Source organism: Thalia democratica, unplaced genomic scaffold (assembly GCF_965202585.1).
Source record: "Thalia democratica unplaced genomic scaffold, ktThaDemo2.hap1.1 HAP1_SCAFFOLD_51, whole genome shotgun sequence".
NCBI classification, from domain to species: domain Eukaryota; kingdom Metazoa; phylum Chordata; class Thaliacea; order Salpida; family Salpidae; genus Thalia; species Thalia democratica.
Genome location: NW_028139243.1, coordinates 16,029 through 35,735, shown reverse-complemented (window position 1 = coordinate 35,735; position 19,707 = coordinate 16,029). Strand labels below are relative to the sequence as shown.

The 19,707-nt window shown below is 25.1% G+C and overlaps 2 protein-coding genes across 2 annotated transcripts; both read right to left on the bottom strand.

The window, feature by feature from the left end:
* Window positions 1-10,377: 10,377 nt before the first annotated feature.
* LOC145845444 (uncharacterized) lies at window positions 10,378-12,230 on the bottom strand. The gene has a single exon (XM_082952708.1). It carries the CDS (start codon window positions 12,151-12,153, stop codon window positions 11,368-11,370), a length of 786 nt encoding a protein of 261 aa, XP_082808834.1. The 5' UTR covers window positions 12,154-12,230; the 3' UTR covers window positions 10,378-11,367.
* Window positions 12,231-12,592: 362 nt separating this feature from the next.
* LOC145845445 (L-threonine ammonia-lyase-like) lies at window positions 12,593-18,562 on the bottom strand. The gene is made up of 5 exons (XM_082952709.1): window positions 18,474-18,562; window positions 16,524-16,711; window positions 15,384-15,511; window positions 13,659-13,807; window positions 12,593-13,182 (listed from the first exon to the last, which is right to left on the bottom strand). Exons 1-5 carry the CDS (start codon window positions 18,484-18,486, stop codon window positions 12,836-12,838), a joined length of 825 nt encoding a protein of 274 aa, XP_082808835.1. The 5' UTR covers window positions 18,487-18,562; the 3' UTR covers window positions 12,593-12,835.
* Window positions 18,563-19,707: the final 1,145 nt, after the last annotated feature.

Here is a 19,707-nt window from a genome sequence, read left to right as displayed (position 1 = left end):
GCTCAATTTTAAAAGTAAAAGAAAACTTTTATACACCCGATTTAAATCAATTCTGGTTCTGCTTCTTTCTATTTTAGTTTCTGAAAATATTTTAAAAGTAATATAAAAAAATAAAATCAAAGAAACTTAGAATTACAGCAATAAATACTCCATTTTCATATATAATCAAATACTTACTAAGTTATCAATTTATGCAAAAAGTTTTAAGCAGAAGATATTAATCTTAAGTTATCGTTAATAATTTATAGAACCTTTCTTTAAAATTTTGTGACAAGAAAGCCAAAGTTCTAGCGCAATTAGAGTTTCAAGCCAAACTAAAAAATTTCATCTAATACAAAAGTTTTTCCAATTGGCACAAGGTGATGTACAGGGTTGGTGCTTAAATCAAATTTTGATGTATTTTAAAACCGAAAAAAAGTACTACTTAGTAGTTTATTGTTTTTCATAAAAAAAAAAAATTTAAATCTTTTTTTATTAACTGAAATATTATTTTTTTCACAAAATAAGAAATAAATTTATGTGTAGTTCAGCATGATTTTTTCGAAACTTTAGTAAACTTTCAAAAATTAAGGTACTTTAATTGAGTTTATATTCAAGGATACTCAAATTCAGTACTTTTTAATAAATATAACAAAAATTTTTAATTGATCCGGAAAAAGAAGTTTTTTTAGAAATTTGTATATAGTCTTAGCAAACGTATTCTTCGAAAACACCCTATATGTGTGCATCTGGTGCCTCTCAAAAATTAAAATTTTGTAAAAGCGCGGAGTAACTTAAATTAATAAAAAACAAAACAACTAAAAAAAACTTACTAGTTGTCACCAAATTATAGATAATAGCATTTAAAAACTTCGTTTAATCCATGTTTTTAGAAAGTTAATGGGAAGTCTAAAATTTGTTTTATTTATTATTCAACTATGTTTTTAATTTTGTGCTTACGTTAACTTTTGAATTTTGTTCATACATTTTTAGAAAAGTATTCTTAAAAAAATACATTAACCAAAATTTTCCGTTGAAATTTATAACAAAAACGAAATTAAAACAAAATATTGAAATCGTTTTCACAATAGTTTGGTTCTAAAGTTTTTGTTTTTTTGCTCGCGGGCCTTATTTTTACCCTTCATGAGCCGCAGTTTGCCGACCCCTGGTCTAAAATGAAGGCAGAAGTTATACACTTTTTTAATTTCATTTTTTGAATGGACCATTTATTGTAAGTCAGTAGTTTATGAGTAATAAATTTTTGCTTACTTATTACATCTAAACAAAAATTTTTTTTTCAAAAATTTTTAAACGGTGTTAAACCTAATATAATAAAATTGAATGATATAAATCATATGGTAAAAATATTTTGTTTTGATTTACAAAGAGATTAAATTTGTATTTAAAAAAAGTTTACTGCGATTTCTTAATATTATTTCAAAGATCAAACAAGTTTAAACATCTGGTTGAGTCCCGCTCTGTTTTCACTCTAAAAAACTTTTATTGTATAAAATATTTTTTTCAATTTACTGTTAAAACCCGATCAAAAAAAAAACTTCTTTTCTAACATATGTATGAGTTATTGCAGCTTAAGTTTAGTATTGAGTTAAAAAGTTAAGATATTTTTACAGTAAAAAACAAGTTTTGTTTAGTGAAAACGTAAATTTGTTCGAATTAATATAAAACCTAGTAGTTAAGACAAAAATACCTAAGTTTAAATTTTAGACTTTTCATAACATCAGAATATGAAATTTGAACAAAACAACCTTAATGGAAGTCAAATAATAAAGTAGTTTAGTCAAATAGCTAATAAAATTGTAGTTTTTTTTTCTGCAGCGTTTTTTTCAATCACAACTCGACATCTTTGTTGTTAACCAGTCGTGAGCTGAAGTAAAAATACTTAATGTTAAAGTATAAACGGTTGTTAAAATTTTTCAGAAGCAGTGAAAATATATCAAAAGAGTAGTCTTTTGTATTTGAAATGTTCACACATATTACGTTAATCTCATTAAAACAAACGTAAATCTTAATTAGACGTTTCTGTATTTGTATGTTTGCCGACAATTTTTTATTAAAGTTTGTACTACAACAAGTATATAAGTTTACAGCATGTAAGAAGTACAAACTATTTTTAAATACCCTCTGTATTATTTAAGGTTTTTAGGGAACAGATTAACCTTTAAAATCAAACTTTTGTAAATATTTAGGTTTCAAAAAACAATCTATAAAGTATAAAAACCATAAAATATTTTTCAATTTCTAACTTTAAAACTGCTCCACCAAAATAGTATGCTTGTTTCACAAAAAGTATTACAGACTTTTCACTGTATAATGTGAATTATACTATTTCGTTTTTTTGTTTTTGTAATTTAGTAAAATAAAAAACTTTATATCTATACTTTACAGCATGAATATTGTAAAATGTATTGTTGAAAAAAATTTAAAGTTAAAACTAAAAGTAGTATAAGTAGGAAACTCAATAAGTTAACATAAAGTTGAAATTACCGAGTTCAGAATAACAAAACCAAACATTTAATGATTTATTTACACATGTTAATCAAACGTAAGGCAATTAAAGCTTCTACAAAAACGGAAAGCTTAAATCAAATTCCACTTTACCGCTATACGGCGCTTTGTAGCCGCACCTAAACCAATCAGGCAACTTTCCGTCCTCTCTCTTTTCGGTTATCATGGCCCATGATATTCTATCTTCATCTCCTGAATAAACATCGGCAATGAAATATTCAAAAACTTAAAAGTTCATGAGCACATTAAATAAATATGTTTCAAAGTTAATTTAAAAACAATGATTTGTATCTGATAATATTTTTATTTAAGTAAATTATCTTTGAGGTATCTAATTGTTTAATTTAAAAAAAAATATCATATAAAAAAGGTTTCTGCACTGACTCTAAGTTAGAAAAAAATTCCAGAATGCACAGTTAGTTTTGGCAATTATGATAAAGTTCACTATAGAATTTTATTAAACTAAAACTAATATTTCAATATTTAATTTCAAACCAGTTTCCACGGAACAGTTATTTGTTGCTCCCAATATTTTCATATAAGCAACGTTTGCTTCGTTGAAGTTAGCACTTCGCGTCGCATCTCTGACCGCCATTATCACAACTGAACCGTTTTTCACCTTATTTTCAAGAAAACTAATCATGTTTGCCACCTGAAAGTACTTTGTGCTACTGATCGATAGTTTAGAACATGTTTTAGTTAATCTGAAATAAGTTTATAATTTTCATTGTTAACATAAAGTTTTAATATATAACTTCATTTTAGGAGTACTTGAAGTAAATTATATTTTTGTAATCAAAAAAATGTCGAAGTTTATGTAATACAATTAGTCTTTACCTGAACTGCACCTGAATGAGTGTCAAAATTTCTGGAAACAGTTTGGCTCGTTTTGGGATTGAGCACAACAACGTTGTGTCCCCGTTCGTTAATGCACAGGTTGTTGGAGGAGTTTCCGTTCAAGTAAACTTTGCAAGATGACACATCGCACTGTCTATTACATCCTTGTGATTCCACATACAGTTCTGTTGAAAAGTTGATACATCTAATATACAGTACAGCATACATTTTTCTTGTATAATTATCATTTAGTATTATATCAATTAAAATAATTTAAAAATTGTTTTTTTAGTGTATTGGAAGTAAGGTTTTTTGGTGCTAAAACACTGAACTCAAAAATCACAAACAGTGTTGGGACTAACTTTTAACAGACAGTTTCCATTTTAATAGAGCAAATTCCGAGCTCAGACTTTCGAAGCTGGCGCTGTTAGAACTGTTCAACTGTCCCTTGAAAAGAAAGTTTTATTTTAAATAATGTTTGTATAGTTTGCGAGTATATTTAAGTAAAGTTTAAATAAATAAAAAGCTTATAACAAAAATCAGCAAAAAATCATTAAAGTAACCTTGAATTCGTTTGTAACAGAGAATACTCCAACCGAAAAAAGCACTCCGATACTGAGTAGAACTAATAATGATGTCAGGTTAACAATAAGTGTGCAACTCAGTAGACATTTATCTGAGACAACCATAGCAAAATTCGTATAAAAATCAACTAAAAAATTATTTTGGCTGATAAAATAAAAACTAAATTAAACACAAGCGAATAAACAGTTATACACGCAACTAAAAAAAATAACTAAATTAGATATCTACAAACAAAATAAGAAATTTTTAAATTCAATATATAAATACCGAAATTGAGTTAATATATTTATACGTAAAAGTTTGTTGATATCTAATATTTTTTATTAGCTTTAAAATTAAAATTAAATGTCAAACTAATGAACAAGTTTCTTTGAGAATGACTAGAGTATATTATCTAACATAGTGGTTTTCAAATATTTAGGAAATTGTGCACAATAAAATACTGAAAAAATCTGTGCACACTAGATTACTAGAAAAATTATTTTCTACACAAAAACTAAAGTACTTAAGTTTTTATACAGTTTATAATATTGTTCTAAAAAAAAATCAAAAAATGATCTAACATAAGATAAAAAACACTACAATCATCTTAAAAAAATCAACTCATAAAAGGTTTTTGTGCCTTTTGTAAAACACTGATCTAAGCAAAAAGTATGTAAAATAGTATCATCAGTAAACAAAAACAGTAAAAAATACAAATTTTGTTCTTTGTCTTCTATGTTCTTGCAAGTCGTTTCTTAAAAGCCATGTGCTTGTACCATATGCATTAAAGTTGAGCTTAAAAAATTGCCTAATTGCAAAATATTTTTCTAACTACAGTATTTTGATGGTTCGTAAAGGAAGCAAAAAAGTAAATTCACTACACGAAAGTAACGTATTAAAACCGCAAACAAAAACTATACTTTTAACTTATCAAAATAATTTCAATTTTTAAAAGTTTTTATTTTTATTTAATTAATGCAATAAGTTTATTTATTTTTCAATTTTTTAATTTAGATAAACTTTTAATAAACCTTAAAATAATGTATAAAATAAAAGTGTTTTAATAAAGGTTTTTTAAGTCTGAAAAGTTTGTATTGCTATGATTACTAAAATACTGCACAAAATTAGCAAAAAAAAACATTTCAAGAAAAGTAGTAATTCGCATCTACAATATTTAAAGTTTATTGGTTTTAAAGAGTGGAAGAAATTTCTTTAAAATAGTTGTTGAAATATTTTTGATTAACTTAAAATAGCATAAATTCTTTTTACACTACCAATCTCAATTAAAACAAAATTAATTCTTAGTAATTGAGCCATATTTTAGTTTTTTTTATAGCTTTTACTAATATGTTGTCTTTAATGAATTCTGCAGAAAAATACTGTGATGCATATTTTTAACAACACAATTGTGCAATCGTTTCTTAGGAAGTTAAATTATAACTGAAAACAAGGCTAAATTTGTTTTGATTAAAACAGTTGTATTACTGCTTATTTGACTGTTTTATTTATTAACTTAGATTTTTTGTCCGTTTTTATTGATCTATTTTGTTCAACTTGATTTTTAACCAAATAAAGAGGTCGCAATTCGTTACATAATAAAAAATTGATTTCCTATATCTTCTAGAATTTTTTTTTTTGTTTTTTTAGTTTTCTTCTTTTCTTAAAAGCCAATTGAATTTTCTAGTTTTAATTTTTTATACTAGATAAAATGTTTCATTAGTGTTCATTAACAAGCTTTAGTGACCTTTAGTATAATTTGTTAACAAACTCCTTTAACAGTTGTTTCACCTAGAAGATATAAGAATTATATTTTTATTATGTAATGAATTACGGTCCCCTTTCGTGCCATTGCATTTTATTTTCTTGAATATCGATTTGAACGAAATAAATCAATCAAAACGGATCTATTAAAATAGATCGAAACAGATTATTTTGTTCTAAGTTAGTAATTAAAAGTCAAATAAGCAGCAGTACAGCTGTTTTTATCAAAACAAATTTTGTTCGTTTTAAGTTACTATATAACTTCCTTAGAAAAAGAGACACAATTTTGTTGTTAAAAAAGTATACCATTGTATTAACCTGCCGAACTTCCTTAAAGATGACAGGTTAGTTAGAGCTGCAAAAATTAATAACATCTCTCAGCCTCAATTATCAAGGATTGTTTCTATCATAATAAAGATTTGTAGTGGACACAGAAGTTATGTTATTTTAAATTACTAAAAAACATTTTAGCATAAGTACTAAAGAAGGTTTTTTACAATCTTAAAAAACCTATAAACTTAAAGTTTTGTAGTTGCATACTAGTACTTTTATTAAATAAAATTTTAAAACTATTTATAGCTATTTTCGTGTAACATTTCGGTAATCTTAATAAAAAATATGTTTCAGACTTTTTAAAACCTTAGTTAAAACACTTTTAATAACATAATCAACTTTTTCAAGGTTTATTAAAAGCTTTAATTTGATAAAAAACTAAACAATTAGTTTAATTTATGGTATTAAAAATATTAAAATGAAAACTTTTTTAAATTGAAATGATTTCTAAAATTACAAGTATTTTAAATAATTTTTTTTACTAAATAAGATACTTGTTTTCTTCCTCATAAATCATCATAGTTAGAAAAACATCTTAAAATCAAGCAATTTTAAAAGCTTATTGTTAATTCTTATGGTACAAGAATCTCGTAGCTAAGAAGTAACTTACATATAACAAAGAAGATTTTGAAGTAAATTCGTGTTTCTAACCAGTTTTTGTTTTCTCGTGATCTTTTTTTAAATAATTTTTGATTTGATTTGACTTTTTTTGAGCAGGGTTTTAACTTAGATGAGTGTACTATTATCTTATACTTAATTCTGTTAATTTTTTGATAAACTATGTTCTACTGTATAGTAGTTAATATTACTTAATTAAAATATTTTAGTTTTTGTGTAGAAAAGTTATTTTTTAGTAATCTAGTGTGCACAGATTTTTTTAGTCATATATTGTGCAAAATTTTCGAAATATTTAAAAATTACTATGTTGCACAATAAACTCCTTTAACTTGACTCCAGTTATTACTAAAAAATTTGTGTAATAGTTTGACATTTAAGTATTTATTTCAAAGTTGACAAAGAAAGCTTATGTATGTCAAAACACTATTACGTATATAAACATTAACTTAATTTTTTATTTATAGTTTGAATTAAAGTATTTGTTACTTTCTTAAGATTGTATAAAAATATTTAATTTAATTTTGTTAATAAAAAACAAAGCGCCTAAAACTGTTTATTCGTTTGTGCTTAAATTTAACTTATTTTAACCAATTGAAATAAAGTTTAATTGATTTTTATACGAATTTTGCTATGGTTGTCTCAGATAAATGTCTACTGAGTTGCACACTTATTGTTAACCTGACCTCATTATTAGCTATATTCAGTATCGGAGTGCTTTTCTCGGTTGGAGTTTTTTCTGTTACAAACGTTATAATATTTTCTTAATTTTTTGTTATATTTTTCTTGTTTTTATTACAGTTTACTTTTAAATTTATTAAAATTATTTTAATAGAACTTCATTATTTCACTAAAAAATTTGTGTTTTTGTTAATGGACAGTTTTACAGTTCTAATAGCACCAACTTCCAAAATCTCAGCTAAGAAATTCCTCTCTTAAAATGGAAACTATCGGTTAAAAATCTGTATCCGTACTTTTAGTAGTTAGGTGTTTTGATAAAACACTGAAATAAAACTCTTTCTTCGAATTAATTTAAAAAAATAAGAAAAATTGCTGTATACACTTTATGGTTGTTAGATGTATCAACTTTTCAACAGAACTGTATGTGGAATCACAAGGATGTAATAGACAGTGCGATGTGTCATCTTGCAAAGTTTACTTGAACGGAAACTCCTCCAACAACCTGTGCGTTAACGAACGGGGACACAACGTTGTTGTGCTCAATCCCAAAACGAGCCAAACTGTTTCCAGAAATTTTGACACTCATTCAGGTGCAGTTCAGGTAAAAACTAATTATGTTACATAAACTTCGACATTATTTTGTTAACAAAGTTATATTTTATATAAAGTACTCTTAGAATAAAGTATTTTATTAAAACTTTATGTTAACGATATGAATTTATTTCAGATAAACTAAAACATGTTTTAAACTATCGATCTGTAGCACAAAGTATTTTCAGGTTGCAAACATGATTAGTTTTCTGAAAGATAATGTGGAAAACGGTTCAATTATCATAAAAGCTGTCAGAGATTCGACACTGAGTACTCACTTCACAGGAACAAGTAAGTTGCTTGTATGAGAAGATTAGGAGCAACAAATAAGTATTCCGTGAAAACTGGTTTGAAATTACATATTTAAATTTTAGTTTAGTTTCATAAAAATATATATCAAATTTTGTTATAACTGCTAAACTTCACTGTCCAGTGTACATTCTGAAAATTTTGCAAGTAGAGGATCAGTGCAGAAACTGTTTGTTTTAATAAACTTATTCTTAATTCTAAAAGAATAGACAGTTGATAGATAATGTACTTAGATAAAAATTATACAAATTTTGCTTTTTAAGCTAACTTAAAAATACTTTCACAACACAGTTTTAAGTAATTAGATATCATAGAAAATGTTTACAACACTCAGGATTGGAATACTCAGGAAGAATATCTTGGGCCATGATAACAGAAAAGAGAGAAGACGGAGAGTAACCTCATTGGTTCAAGTGCGGCTACAAAGCGCCATACGGCGGTAAAGTAGAGTTTGGTATAAACTTTCCGTTTTTTTGGGAGCTTAAATTACCTTACGGTTAATTTCATTGTGTTTAAAATCATTAAATGTTTGATTTAGTTATTCTGAATTCAGTAACTATAATCTAATATTAAATGTTTAATCCGTTAACAATTTCACTACTTATACTTCATTCATATTAAGTAATATTTTCTTGGGTTTTTTTTTTAAGACGATGTATTTTACTTGCTGTAAACTATAGATTTATTTTTTAATAAATTACCAAAAAAATGAAACAGTATAATTTTAATTGTACTATGCAAAAATTTGTATTCCTTTTGTGAGATATTTTTTTTTGTGGAACAGAGTTAAAGTCAACAATTAAATAATGTTTAGTGTTTTTTTTGTACGTTGTAATTGGTTTTTTCTCCTAAACATATTTAACAGGTTTAGGTATTTTGAAGGTCAACTTATGTCTTGAAAACATTATTTAAATTGGTAAAAAAAAAAATTTAAGTTTGTATACTTTAAACTTATTTTAATACGTAATTTAAAAAAATTCTGGCTTAAAATCAAGTTAGTATTGGTTTGTAAGTTAATAATGTGTATTAAAAACTTAAGAGGTCGTAAGACTTTATCTCACGGTACTCCTACGTATTTTTTTCGCATGTTGACTACACGAAAACACCTGAAATATTAATAGTTTAGATATATTATTTTTTTATCCGATATATTAGAGTTCCAAACAAAAAAGTAACAAAAATTTTGAAAACACTAAATGCTTTATTTTTTCAAATTACTATTTTTATTTAAAAACTCTGGGATGTTTTTAGGGAAGACTGAGCGTCATATTAATCAAAACTATATAAAAACTTTTTTTTTCTTATGCTGTATAATAAACAAACTTAAAAAAAAAAATTTTTTATGCCCAAAACGTATTTTAAAGCAGTATTTTCGCGTTTCTTTAAAGCAATTAAAATTGATATTAAAAACAAATAATCTTGTTCATTGATAGATATACTTAAGAAAAATGTTATTAATAAAAAAATTTGGTAGATTTCGCAAGGAACTCTCTAGAAAAAAAATTAGAATGAAAAACTTCTTGCATTTGAACTAACATAACTTTTGAATTACATGAAGTCAAAAAGACAAAATTAGTTTTGAAAAGAACTCTAGTTCTATTTTACTGTGTATAACACCTAATTTACTTTTTAGCTCACACCAAAACTATTTTTTCATAATTAATTACCGCTTGACCACTGTCAAAAAATATAGCTTATTTTTCTTCATGGTGTTATTCAAGTAGTTGGAACGCCATCTATATTCTTGAAAAACTATTTTTATAGATTTAATAGGAAAAACAAAGCTACTAAAATTTATACGCCGTACTAACTTTAACTCTTATTTCATGTTTTTTGTATATGTTTTATATGCAACATTTTTTTATTTAGTAATTCATAAAAAGTAACTTCTAAAATTAATATCAATAAGTTATATAATACCAAAAAAAATATTAGTTAATGTTTCAAAAATGTTTTACGTTCTTAGAACTTCACATTACATGAACATTTTTACTTTTTGTAAGTTCTCTTTAGAAGTTTATATTAAGCAATTCAGTTTTAAACCTATTATACTAATACATTTTACTTACAAAATTTTACCAAATAAGTTTATTTATGCACTTTTTAAAATGATTTTAGTTATCATTACTTTTTTATTCAGACTAATTAACATTTATAACAGAAACTTATTTAGCTCTTTTTAGTTGGTATAATTTTAAAGTTCATTAGCTTTGATATTATTTTTTCTAAACTTTAAAAATTAGTAGTTTTTTATTCTGTGACTATCAATAATTTCAGTATATATTCCAAGTTTTTAATGGAGAAAAGTTTGAATGGAACACAATTGAGTCTAACCTTATTTTTAATTAAGAAGACTGTGTATAATATAAGTTAAAGTTTTAAATGTAAACTCTTTTACGTACTAACTACAAAAAAGTTTTCTACTGGTATTCTACAAAAGCTTCATGAGAAAAAAATATATATACACAATCATAACATTTTAAATAATAATAAAATCTAAAAACTCTTCAGAGTTTTATCATATTAAAACAACTAAGAAAACATAAAAGATCGTTTTAAAATAAACCTGTCATATAGAAAGCTTTTTGTCACAGCAAATTTTTAAAGCACTCGTACTAAACAGTTCGAAAAAACTTATTTATTGTTTAACAGGGTATTTTTGTAAAAAATAAAAAAATATTTGTTTAAGTTAAATTAATAAGAACGAAAATAATATATGTGTTTAACACATAAAACAGGGTTGCCAATCGTTTTTTCAAAACTTTTTCCAGGTTTTCCAAATTTCTTCAAGTTTTTTAAAAGTACACATTTTTGGGTCTTTTATTAGTTTTAAGTTAAATTTAATGTAAGAAACTGTGTTAAATAGTATAAAAACATTAAAAAATATTTACAGTTACTTTAAATGTGTTTTTAATAGAAATATTTTTTGATGATGACGAAAAATCTTATTAAAATGATAGATTTTTGTATCAAACTGAAATTTTACTACTGAAAATGTTCAAAATTCCAGGTTTTTCCTGGTTATTTTTGCCTAAATTGTCAAATTCCAGGTTTTTCCAGATAAAGTGGCAACCCTGATAAAACTCTAATATACTTATTAGTATAAAAGTAAGTTATACAACAAAAAAACATTTACCTAACTGTAAGTTAACTAAAAATAGTTAAAACTTAAGTAAAGAAATAAACAAATGTCTCTGCAAAGACTTCAGGAACCAACCAACTTTCAAGCTTTATTTTTTGACAAATTGCTTCTGCACTTTTCAAACAACCGCCTTCCCCGCCATCTTCCTTCAGCCAGTCATTTCCAACAACAAACACGTTCTTCAAATTATTCGACTCGTAATTGCATTTGAACAAATTTTCGTGAAGGACTTTTACTCCGTGGATCATGTAAAATATTGCCGGTCGTTCGCAAACATCCTTGCATTCGTTGTTCTCGTTCAAGAGTTGAAACTTAAATTTCTCCAAAACCTTCTTGTCAGTCGCCGTGAAAGCGGGATCGAATATTTTGCACTTCACCATTTCAGCGTCCGTATTGTAGCTTTCCATCCAATCAGAAATCAAGTCTTTACCGTCAAGCTTTTTAAGGTTGGATCCCTTGAAGTGCAGAAACTGACGAAACAATATCAGCTGGGCCAGTTGGTACTTGCTGTTGACAAAATCATCAAAAGAACCCAGGCAATAGCAGTATAAATTTGCATCTTCGAAGTCTTCCTTCCATTTCGTCAGCATCTCAACAATTGATTTTAGAATTTGTTGTTTTTTGTTTTTATTGTTAACTATGTACTTGATTTTGTTTAAAATGTTTTGATGAAGTTGATCGACTTGCTCTGCGTCAGAGTTTGTGTTTTTTTCAGCACTAGTCATCGTGTGACATTGGAAACTTTTGTTTGAATTACTTTTACCTTTTCTTCTTTTGAGGGGAACGGTTTGCCAGGAATCATCATTTGTCATTTTATTGTTTTAATTCATAACTGTCAAACAATAAGTTACCTAAGAGCTTTAAATCATTAAGTAATTAATAAAGATAAAATTAAAGTATCTAGAAAAATAAGTTTATAAATCTTACAAAACCTAGAAATTATAAAGTACTATATAAACGATAATCAATTAAATTATTAATAATTTAATAAATTATAACTTTTTTTTAACATTGTTAATATATTAGCAATTCGGCAGAAAAAAAAAACAATAACACCAAACTCAAAATTTTTTAGATAGAAAAGTAATGGAAAGAAAAGAGCAAACTTTTAAAGACATCGTAAATACTTTAAAGCTTTTTTAAAATAAAATTTATGGATCAAATTATAATGTAGAAATAAACATTTTAAACTAAAGAAAGCAAATTGTCATGAATAATCACATTGAAACGTAATATTAATTTACAGCATGATTTAAATAGATGATTGATTATTTATATATAATTAATAGTTAAAATATGCATATAAACAAAATTTAGAGTAATGTTAATATATAAATACACGTGAATTATAAATTGAGCTATATAAATTATGTTCAAACTAATCTTAAGTTATAAAATTAATAGAAGATGTGTCTGTTTTGTATTTGGTAAGTATGTGGAATCTAAAATTGATTGCCTAAAAGTTTTTATTGTAAATGCATAAACATTTATATTTTATTCATTTGCTTTTCCAAATACTTCCACAAGTTCCAAAGGCGACGCGTTGCCGCCTGTCACCACAACAACAACGCACTTGTTCTCAACATCGGGGATTTTATCAAACATCACTGCGGCAAACGCCGCGCTTCCGGAAGCTTCAGCAAAAACTCCCTTCTCGCACAAGTGCCGCGTCGCTTGGCAAATCTGCTTCTGGGTGACGGTAATGACGTCATCAACAAACTTGGTCACGTGGTTGTAGCAGTTTTCACCGGCAAACGGAGGTGCGAGCCCGGCAGCTATGCTGTTTGCCTGTGGAAGTTGCGCCGCTTTTCCCTGAAGTAAGCTCCTCTGCATTGAGTTTGCTGTGAAAATTTATTTTCTTTTATATAAAACGTCAGATCGAAATAAAAAATGAGAAACTTAGAAGCAGAATTACTAAAACATCAATTTGAAATTTAGAGGTTGTAAATGCAAAGGGTTCTTAAACTTAAATCATCATGTGTCTAGTCTTGCAAAATTAAGTGCAAAAAATAGAGTTTTTATATTTATAGATTTAAAAAACGTTTATTTATGAAGGCTCTGATACGAATCTGTAGCCAAAAAATATACATGTTTTGAAGAATTTATATACGTACATCTCAACTGTCAATAACAGTACATTATTCTCAGTTTAAATTTAATTAATATAGGACTAGCGATTTTAATATCTAATTGTTTTATTTAAATAAATTAGTAAAGTTTTTAGAATACTAACTTGTTTAAAAAAACTTAAACATTAAAATATATGTGTATTTAAAGTAATTCGAACTTTTTAACTTTTTGTTGCACACAAACTAACCAGTTTCCGGCTCAACACCGTACACTCTGGTGTGTTTGCATTCAGAATGGGTTTTTATAGCAGCTGCAACGCCAGAGAGTAGTCCTCCCCCTCCACAGCAAACAACTACAATATCTGGTGTCAATTCGTTGGTAATTTCCATTCCAACGCTACAAAGTTAAGTTAAAATTGTAACGCTACTTGTGTAAACTTTCTGATTTATTTTTTTAGTCAACACGTAAGGTTGTATTTAAAAAAAAAAGATTACTGGAGTCTAATTATATGGATAAAGCTAAAAAGTATTTTATTGCTAAACTCCTTTCAATCGTTAATTACATAGTCTAATTCTTTTTTTTTAACATTTATTTCATTTGCATTGTATTTTACAAGACTGTTATTAAGCCATAGAAAGGTAAACTATTTTTTTCAACTTAATCTTATTTTGTAGAGGTTTAACTAAGCTACGAATTTATTTTTACACATTTTTAATACTGATACTAATTTTAGAGATAAAGGCGGTTAAAGTCCGAGAGTTTAATGATTTTTTTTAGTATTCCTAATCTAAAAATGTATTTATTTTAATTAGAAACTTATCTCCTCCAATGTATTTAAAAAAAAATATCTCAAACTTGTAGAAAATGTTCTTTGAAATATTTATAAAATCTGTAGTAAACATTCATTTTAATACACAAAAAATTTTTTTTTTCAGTTTTTTGAGAATAACTTTTTTAAATTTTAAATTAAAGAAAAATGCATTACCACAATTTTCTTAAAATATTACAAGGCAAATTCCTAAAAAAATAGAAGCATTTATCTTAAAAAACGAAGGAGAAGATATATGTTTAGTGATTTTTATTTATTCAACGTTTTATTTTTCTCCTCCCATAAGAAACTTATTGTATTCTCTAATTTTTGTCGGCTTTTTCTCAAAAAAAAGTTAAAACATAAAAAAATTGTTATATAATGCAACTTGTAGATTAGCTAAAACACTATAAAATAAGATCAAGCTGTAAAAAAAGTAATTTATCCCCTCCTATGGCCATTAAACTTTTATTTAAACTAGAAGTTGGTAATTTTTTCAGTAGGTGGGAGAAACTTACTAGAAAAACTCAATTAACAATTCATTCTTGAATTGTTAAAAAAGGCTTTTGGGTGTCACATAATTTTGAAGTTGTAAAAATACTTAACAAACCTTTTTAGAAGAAAATTTTTAATGAACTGATCGCTTAATAAACACTACTTGTAATTAAAATAAAATAGATAGTATATTTCAAACCACTTCTATAGAAAAGCTTAATTTTATTTACAAAACTATTTTTTAAGCTAAAAAATACAATGTGGGCTTAAATTAACACACAACCCATACGTGGCCCACTCCTAATCTAAATCTAATCTAAGCTAACTCCTAAATTCATCTTTTTACAATCAGGTTTTATAAACATTTTCGATAAATATATTTTGATTAAAAATGTTTCAACTAAAATTAGTAAAATTTATAAAATCAAGTCTAAAAATATAAAATTAATTTTATATTGAACAATTTATTTTTATACAACATTAATTCAATATACATTTGGCTTATAATAGACTGAATTGTCATTAAATGTTTCAAAGTAATACATATTTTAAAAAGTTATAATTTTTTAAATATCCTTTAATGTTTAAAGAAAATAGCAAATTGTTTGAAAAATGAGTCATAACTTATCTAAAAAAATACTTATTATAAAAAGCCTACACTTTAATGACCTTGAATAGCCAGAAATTAAATGTTTGTCATCAAATGGATGTAGAAATTTGTAACCTTCTGCTTCAAACTCTTTCATTTTATTCATTAACAAATGGGAAGGCACTCGAATCACTTGACATCCATTTTCCTGACAACAATAAACAGAAACATTTATTTAATGTTTATTAAGTTCAGTCTTGCTTAATAAATTTTTAAATAAAACACAAACAATTGCAATTATTGAATAAATATTTTTTTTACATTATGTTCTTGACCAAAATTTGTTATATAAAATAACAAAATATTGAAACTGGATCAACTAAATCTCATTTTAGATCTAGAAAAATATGTGCCCTGAACTTTTAAAAAACCTTAAAACTATCTTCATATTTTTATGAAATACCAAAATTGACTTGAGTCATAAGTTTTAAAAAAAAGTCAAAGTATTTTAGTTATCCTGAGTTACCTAGATTCTCCCTGATATTTTTTAAAATTTCAAAATTCCCTGAGTACCCTGAGTGTGTGACAACCCTGTTATACTAAAGTTGATTTAACTTAAGTCGTTTATAAAACTAATTTTTTAAATTCATAAAACAATTTTTCTAATGAAATGTTTTTCAGTAGTTTAAATATTATTTAATCAACTATAAATTTTGTGTTTTAAAAAATTTAAAAACTACAATTAACATTTTGGTTAAAACAACTTTAAAGGGTTACATGACAATTAAAGGGTTACATCGGACAACTCAAATTCCGACAATTCAAATTCTCAAAAAAACGCTTAAAAGACTATATCTCAAAAAGTAATATAAACTTGAAAAAAATAAAATAATACATATGTAGATCTTATTAAAATCTACAAGCCACTTTTTTTTTGCAAAATATTAAATATTTTAAAAGATATTTTAAAATTACTAAAAATAACTATTTTTTTTACTTTATTAAAGCCATATCTTTAAAAATATTTAATGTTTTGCAAAAAGAAAAAAATGGTTTGTTTTTCAAGATATTCATCGGACCTACATATGTATTTTTTATATTGGACAAATATACATTACTTTTTTAATTATGGATAAATCAACTTTTATTTTAGAATTTGAATTGTGGGAATTTGAATTGTCCAAGTTTGAAAATTTGTGCACCCATTTTAAAGTGCTAACCTTTATAACTTGTTCTCTACTAACAGGAGCTGTTGTTGGCATAGCAACAACACCTGTTAAACCATGCTGCTTACATGCATAAGAAAATGCTTTTCCATAGTTGCCAGCTGACATAGTTACCACCTTTGTATGGTTGGTTTGCTTCAGCTGCACCATTTGGTTTGTAACTCCTCTTATTTTGAAAGAACCTAATAGTATCATAACATAATTATAAATAGTTATAATTTTTTAGTAATTTCTATATTTTAATAATCAAAAAAGTTTTCTTACTAAATTTAAAAAGTGTACAAAAACTTTTTTCTAAAGTTTAAACGTTCACTACTTTATTTGACTATCATTCTAAAAACACAAAGCTTAACAGGGTTGCCACTCTTTGTGTAAAAAAAAATATCCTGAGTGACCAAAAACTGTCCTGAGCAATTTTAATCTGTACTGAGTCATCTTGAGTTTTATCAAGTCTATAGAATAACAAATACTGAAAATAAATTAATTAAATTTTATTCGAAATAAAAAAAAAATCTTGAGGTTTAGAAAAATCTGAAAACTTCCTATTAGTATGTGGCAACCCTGTTAGAGCTGATATAATTTCTATAATCTTAAATAAAAACTAAGACTACTTTATAAATTAAAAAAAAATAGTTCAGTATTTTAATTTACAAGCCAAAAATTAATATGTACTCTTAAAAAATAGTTCAACTCTTACTTTAAAACTAAGTAATCAATTTTTTTATATTTAATATCTAACAAAAAAAATATATTTAAATACTATAAGCTCGTATAGTTAATACAGAAATAAACTAAAACTTGAGTCTAAGTTCAAAAAAACTTAATTTTAAAAATATTATCTTAATTAATTTAAACTATAATGTATTTTAACAAAGTATAGATTAGTTCTTAAATAAGTGGAATACAATCTAGAGTTTTTCAAATATTTTAGCATTAACATTTTACCATTTAATTTCTTTTATGTAAGGTAAACAAAAAATGCTTGTAAACGAAAATAAAAATCAGTTTAGTTACATGGATTTAAACTAAGAATAGTACACATTTTTTTATGACAGTAAACCTCAACTTATTTTGTCAAAATATAGTATGTTTATAATACTAAAGTTAGTTTATATTTAACTACAACAAAATTTGATGTTTTTTAAATTAAAACAAATTGGATTATCAAAATATTTATAGCTGTTTTTAAAATGTACATAAATATTCAACATACTAGATAATGTTGGAAATATTAAAATAATGAATTCTTTTAAAAAGAAAGTATTTTGTAAAATTAGGTTGTTAATTTTTCACTAAACTTTTTGTTAAATCTTTAATTTCAAAAAATTTATACATTTAATAAATTCATGACAACAATGTGTACAAAAATTTGCTTGTATATTCAGGGTTGCCACTCGTTTTTTCCAATTTTTTCCAGGTTTTTCAAATTTCTTCCAGATCTTTAAAAGTACACATTTTTTAGTCTATGTTTAGCTTAAAGTAAGAAGCTGTGTTAAATAGTATAAAAACATTGAAAAGATACTGTAAAGCTACTTTAAATATGTTTTTAATGAAAAAAAATTGATGATGACAATTTTTTTCTTTTATATGATAGATTTTTTGAGTCAAATCGAAATTTTACTACTGAACATGTGAAAATTGTCAAAATTTCAGGTATTTCCAGGTTTTTTTGGAATTTCTCAAATTCCAGGTTTTTCCAGGTAAAGTGGCAACTCTGTATACTGTATAAAGAGAATATAAAACCAAATTTTATGACAACCATCAGATGCATTACTTAAATAATAGCATTGTTGTTAAAAATTTTACAGTATTGAAATAAATTTATTTGATATTAGGTATTTGTAAAAAAAATATTAATAGTTAACTTATTCAACAGTACTACATAACACATATTTATATATACAATGCTAGCTATAATGCCTTTTAAGACTACTCAAAAAAAACCTGTTGTTTGCATATTTTCCAGCTTCAAATGAACATTTGAATTTTTAGCTTTTCCAACTTCCAATTGCAACTGCTGAACATTTTTTAGCAATGGCGTGCTAACACAGTTTTTTGATGAAAAAACAATATCACAAGCTTGCACCATTTCATTTTTGGAGATCAAATTGTCCATAAAAAAACTTGTTTTTCAAATATGATATAAAAAGTTTTCTATAAAAAATACATTATTTTTGCTGAATATGAAACAAAAACATTTTTTTCTTTTCTTTTCAAGAAATAAGTAAAATTTAATCATAGTATATAAAAAACAGATCAAAAAGTTTAAGCATACATAAAAAAAAAATTAATCCAAAATCTGTTATTAAAAGTTTTAATTACAATTTCAAAACAGGATTAGGTCTTCCAGTAAGACTTGATAAGTTTTAAGTAAATTAAAACTAACTAAATTAATTTTAATTTTTTTTTTAGTTTTGAATGAACAGTAGTTCTAATCTATGATTATCTTAAAATGGTTTTCCTGGCATAGTGTTTTTATATTTAGTAAACTATGACAAAAACATAACTGTAGAACTGTGTTTTAAAAGTCTAGTACTTAAGCTTTTGTGACTACAAACTTTTTGTTTAATTTAAAAAAAATATTCTAGGTATGGCAGAATTTTTTGAAGGCAAATAATAAATATAAAACCTCAAATCTTGTATTACAAATGAAATTATATAATAAAACATAAAGGTTTTATATTATCAACACTAGACTGCACAACCATCAAAATTATTTCTTAACTAGTTATGTTTTAATTAGAACTTATCTCAACTTACAACAAAAAAAATAGCCAACACCAGAAATTTATTACTAGACTTTTTTTTATATAGCTAGTTTTAAAAAAAAATTATTATTATGTACATAAAAAAAATTGTAATGCTAATTCTTAAATTTTTTAAAACATTTAATTTGAAGATTTATAAACTAGAGATATAAAACTTTAAGTAGGTGCAAATTATTTTTTAATCATTTATTTTCAATCAAATATTTTAGTACGATCTTAATATAAGTGGTAGACTAATATTAATTTACTCAAATAACTTTTAAACTGTGGCATCATAATTACTGCATTGATTGATTCTAACTATTAGTATATATGACTTGGGATTTTTACATAAAATAAACATTAACTTATATTTATTTACCAAGTATTTTGTATAAAAAAAATTTAAATGGTTTTTTTAGCTTCATTTT

Bases quoted from the DNA above. Each gene is read 5' to 3' on its own strand.
- LOC145845444 (XM_082952708.1), bottom strand. From the start codon at position 12,153: ATGACAAATGATGATTCCTGGCAAACCGTTCCCCTCAAAAGAAGAAAA.
- LOC145845445 (XM_082952709.1), bottom strand. The intron at 15,512-16,523 runs GTTAGCACTTTA...TATTGTTGTCAG, and splicing joins GTAGAGAACAAGTTATAAAG to GAAAATGGATGTCAAGTGAT. The intron at 13,183-13,658 runs GTTAGTTTGTGT...AAATTTTCACAG, and splicing joins CGGTGTTGAGCCGGAAACTG to CAAACTCAATGCAGAGGAGC.